The sequence below is a fragment of the Sapajus apella genome, unplaced genomic scaffold (genome assembly GCF_009761245.1).
Source record: "Sapajus apella isolate SASKATOON/1434 unplaced genomic scaffold, GSC_monkey_1.0 scaffold137, whole genome shotgun sequence".
In the NCBI taxonomy this organism is placed as follows: Eukaryota; Metazoa; Chordata; class Mammalia; order Primates; family Cebidae; genus Sapajus; species Sapajus apella.
This window is the reverse complement of record NW_022437077.1, coordinates 966,394-970,520: the sequence shown is the minus strand read 5'-3', so window position 1 is coordinate 970,520 and position 4,127 is coordinate 966,394. Positions and strand designations below refer to the sequence as shown.

General features: G+C 56.1%; 1 protein-coding gene across 5 annotated transcripts in view; it reads right to left on the bottom strand.

Annotated features, from left to right (window-relative positions):
* Nucleotides 1-1,153: 1,153 nt before the first annotated feature.
* The window catches only part of SLC35C2 (solute carrier family 35 member C2), a 14,613-nt gene continuing 11,639 nt past the window's right edge, over nt 1,154-4,127 (bottom strand). For all 5 annotated transcript variants that reach the window (XM_032263637.1, XM_032263639.1, XM_032263638.1 and 2 more), the window contains 3 exons: nt 3,456-3,631; nt 2,179-2,308; nt 1,154-1,939 (listed from right to left, as the gene is read on the bottom strand). In XM_032263637.1, the coding sequence (XP_032119528.1) occupies nt 1,812-1,939; nt 2,179-2,308; nt 3,456-3,631 (434 nt within the window). In that variant the 3' untranslated portion in view covers nt 1,154-1,811. The remainder of the gene's footprint in view (nt 1,940-2,178; nt 2,309-3,455; nt 3,632-4,127) is intronic.

Here is a 4,127-nt window from a genome sequence, read left to right as displayed (position 1 = left end):
TGGTGCTCCACCCCTGCCGGCTGAGTCTGTGCTGGGAATCTGAATTAGAGGCAGATCTCCATCTGAGTCCTCCAGAGCACGGAGGCTCTGAGGGCCCTCAGGCTAGTCACCGCCCCCTCCTGGCTTCAGTCTCCCTGGCTGTGGAAGTGGAAGTTGGACTTGATAATTCTTGAGGGTTCCTCCCCGGCTGGCAAACTTCAGCCAGCAAGCAGGATCCTACTTTTGCAAATGAGGTTTCACTGGGACAGCCACACCCTGTGTCTGTGTCATCTATGGCTGCTTTAGTGCTACAATGGCAGAGTAGTTGCGACAGATGCCATATGGTCCCCAAAACCCAAATATTTACTATCTGGCCCTTTACAAGAAGTTTGCAGACTCATTTCTAAAGTATTCAAGTTCTCCTGAGCTTAATCGAGTGAGCTTTAGTGACTCCAACCTGATGGAAACGATTTTAGAACAAGCCCCATACTGGTCCCCACCCATGGACACCCACTGTCCTCTTCCAAGCACCCCTTTTCTGCCTTCGTCTGCATAGTGGTGGCAGGGCGGCTGGGCTCTGGGAGCCAGTGTGGTGCAATGGCGCCACCTGCTGTGAGTGCCTAAAAGCACTTCACCTGGAAGGATTTGTCGCCAAGGGCTGGTGGGGTCTCCCAAGGCAGGGGAACCAGCTTACAGGAGTAGACTCGGTCCACAGCACATCAGAGCTGGGGTCTTACCCCCTCCCTTCCTCATCTGGGAGAGGACTGCAGTCTAGAGAAGAGGTGGGACTTGAGGAGGAGTAGAAGGCCCAGGACCCAGGGACCCATAAACCCCTCCAGGGGGTGGTGGGGATCAGCCACGTGCCGCACGTGCATACAGAGGTACAGACCTGGACGTGAATCCCGGCCTGGCCGCTTAAGCAGCTCTTTATCTTTTCCAGGATTTAGTCTCTTAGTTGTTAAAAGGATTAAAAGAAACGCTTATATAACATTTAATCTGTTGCTAATATTGACTCAATCTTCAAAAGGACTCTTAGATATTCTTATCCCCATTTCACAGATTAAAAAACTACGGCACAGACAGGTTAGGTCACTTGCTTGGGGTCACACGGCTAGTGACAGAGCCAGGATTCAAACTAGGCTGTGAAAGCACGTAAAGTCTCCAGAATGCAGTTCTCAGTAAATATTCGGTTATTTCCTGCCAGCAGGTGCAGTGGGGCTCCATGGGGAGGGCACTGGTGCTCGAACAGGAACGAGAAACTAAGCAGGCCTGGCTTATGACCAGTCATTTGAACAAGGCCCCAGGCAGGGAAAGGAAAGGAGAGGCCAGGCCCACACTGTCCCCTCCCTGCCCCCACGCCTCCAGCAACACAAGGCGATCAGTGGACCGTGAACCATTTATTTCCAAACTATAAATAAATCTGCTCTCTGAGAAGACGCTGCCCAGGTGATGAGGCCCTAGACCCCTCCAGGTCCTGTTCCCAATTGCTCCACAGTCCAAACCCGGTCCCCTTAGAAAGCTGCCGTGCCTTGGAAATGAGTCTTGGCTGTCAGAGCTTGGGAAGAACAAGCCCGCTCCCTTGTCTTGCTGTGATTCCAGCACAGCTTGGGCCCAGCTCCAGCCAGGACCCATGCTGGCCTGGTGCTCGCCCCTTGTGTGACCAAGCTCTGAAGGGAGGGGCAGGAGTCACGAGTCTCTGGCCTGGCCCCACCCCATGATGACTCCCCATCCGCAGCTCCCAGATACTGTGAAGAACCCCCAAGGCTTGAGCACAGTAAGTGCTGGCAGCAGATTGGGGAGTGGCCTGCTTCTAAGCCACTCGTCCTGGCTGGTCACTGCTGCCCCTGGGCCACAAAGTACTCCTCCTCATTGTCACCTTCCTCTTGCTGGCTGTTCCGGAGCAGCAGCTCCAGGTCGGGGCTGGAGCCCAGCCCCTTCAAGGGTTTGGGGCCACCATCACCTTGGGATAGAGAGAGACTAGTTACGGGCCCAGTCATGGTTTTCTCGGTTTGCCCTGATTTGCAGGTGTGCTGAGCCACCCAGGGCCCCCCCACACCCCCACTCTGGAGAGGACCTCCACATCTTCCTAGAGGAGTGATGGCAGCAGAGCCACTGGGCACAATTCCTGCATCAGAAGTCACTGAGAGTCACAGGGAGGAGGACTGAAAACAGAGGCTTCTGGAAGGGGCTCCAGGTTACCTCTGGAATGCAGGGCTTTGAGGGCAACATGGAGGGATATTCCCGAGAGGCAGAGGGCGAAACCCAGCCAGTTCAGGAGGCTGATCTGATCGCCCAGCAGATGAGCTGCCAACAGCAAAGTGCAGACTTCCTGGGGGCAGAGAAGCAGGAGGGGGTAAGGTCAGCAGGGAGTGATCAGGAGGGTGGAAGGCAAGGGCACTGGGTACACTCAGGTGGGCAGATCAAGATCCACCTGAAATCCCGGGCCCAGGCAGGCAGAGAGGTCAGGGGACCTGGCTGGCTTGTGGTGCTGCCCCACCAGCCTCCCTCTGAGAGCTGTGACAAAGGAGGTGCTTGCCACAGAATTCTGTCAGGAATAAAAGAGGCAAACCAGATCCCAGGCTGGGGACCAGGGTGATCAGCTCGAACTGTAGCCACAAGGATTACGGACGCTGCCCCAGAAGGCAGGTACAGAAGGGAGCCCTCATCCTGTGCACGAGAATGCTGCTTCACCCCAGGCTCTGAGGACACACACTGGTCCCAGGGCTCTCCATAAACGGAGACTGCAAAAGGGACGGGTGAGGCTGTTCATCACAGACCACAGCCAAGCCTCAGCATGTGGCTGGCCGCCAGAAGACCCTCGGGCAGGCCTGCATGTCTGGGTTTAGGCAACACTGCTCTGGTATCGGTGTGTGCCTGGCCAAAGAGAAAACTCCCTCTCTGTCCCCGAACAGAGAGGGCTGTTGAAATGTGTGGGAGGGAGAGGGAAAAGTGAGAAGGTGTGAGAGCGAAGGATAGGGCTGTGAGGCGGCAGTACAGTGAGGCTGGCCACAGGGGCGCTTGCTCAGGGTCTCACTAGCCCTGGCCGTGGCCCTGACGTACACCGCCTATCAATCACGGAACTCTTTCCTGATGAGTCTGGATAGGGGCTGTTCAACCTGTAGCTCCAGGCCATTGCCCAATGCCAGAGCTGGCAGTCAAGGTAAAATGTGAATGTGTTCCAGGCCTAGTGGGGTCAGAGCTGGCTTTGAGGCCCCTGCTGTGCCCTTGGGGAAGGGTGGTTCTCCATCTGTGTCCCTGTCTGTGGGGTGGGGGTGATCATGCCCACTCACAAGACTGCAGTCAAGGTGGAAGGAGGGGCCAGCACAGTACTCAGCAAAGTGCCTGGCACCTAATGGGGCATTTCCGGCTGTTCTCAGCAGGGCCCTGGGGTGCAGGAGCTGGGATCGAAACTGCTGGTGAGAAATCCCTGGGGCTCCCCCTCTAAGACAGGACTGGCATCACCCCCAAGTCTGTACCTTAAAAATGCCAGCAATGGAGAGAGTGAGGCTGGAGGTTCTGGAGACCAGGAGGAACTCAGAGAAGCCCAAACCAAAGGCGAGAATCCCGCCAAGGAAGAGGCTCCCAAGTACCCGCAGGAGCAGCCCTGTGTCCTGGAAACGGAATATTTTCTCAGATGTGGACAAATGGAGACCTAAAAGCAATGGGGAGAGAGTGTGGGAGCCGGGTCCTGGGCTGCCTCAGCAGCCCAATGCCAGCCACATGAGATCTTCCACTGTCGCAGCGAGTCCTGACTGAAACCTGCTGACTGACTGTGGCTGAGAAAAAGCATGGGAAGTATAAAGTGATCCCACTCGGATAGCCTGAGACCTGGGGAAATCAGGGAAGCCACGATGGCTGCTAGAGCCCGGGGGCAACATAAGTCAGATCCTAGTGGGATGACGAGGATCCTAGCAGGATGAGGAAGATCTTAGCAGGATGATGAGGATCCTAGGGGGATGACGAGGATCCTAGCGGGATGAGGAGGATCTTAGCGGGATGATGGGGATCCTAGGGGGATGACGGGGATCCTAGGGGGATGAGGAGGATCTTAGCGGGATGACGGGGATCCTAGCGGGATGACGGGGATCCTAGCGGGATGAGGAGGATCCTAGCGGGATGATGGGGATCCTAGCGGGATGATGGGGATC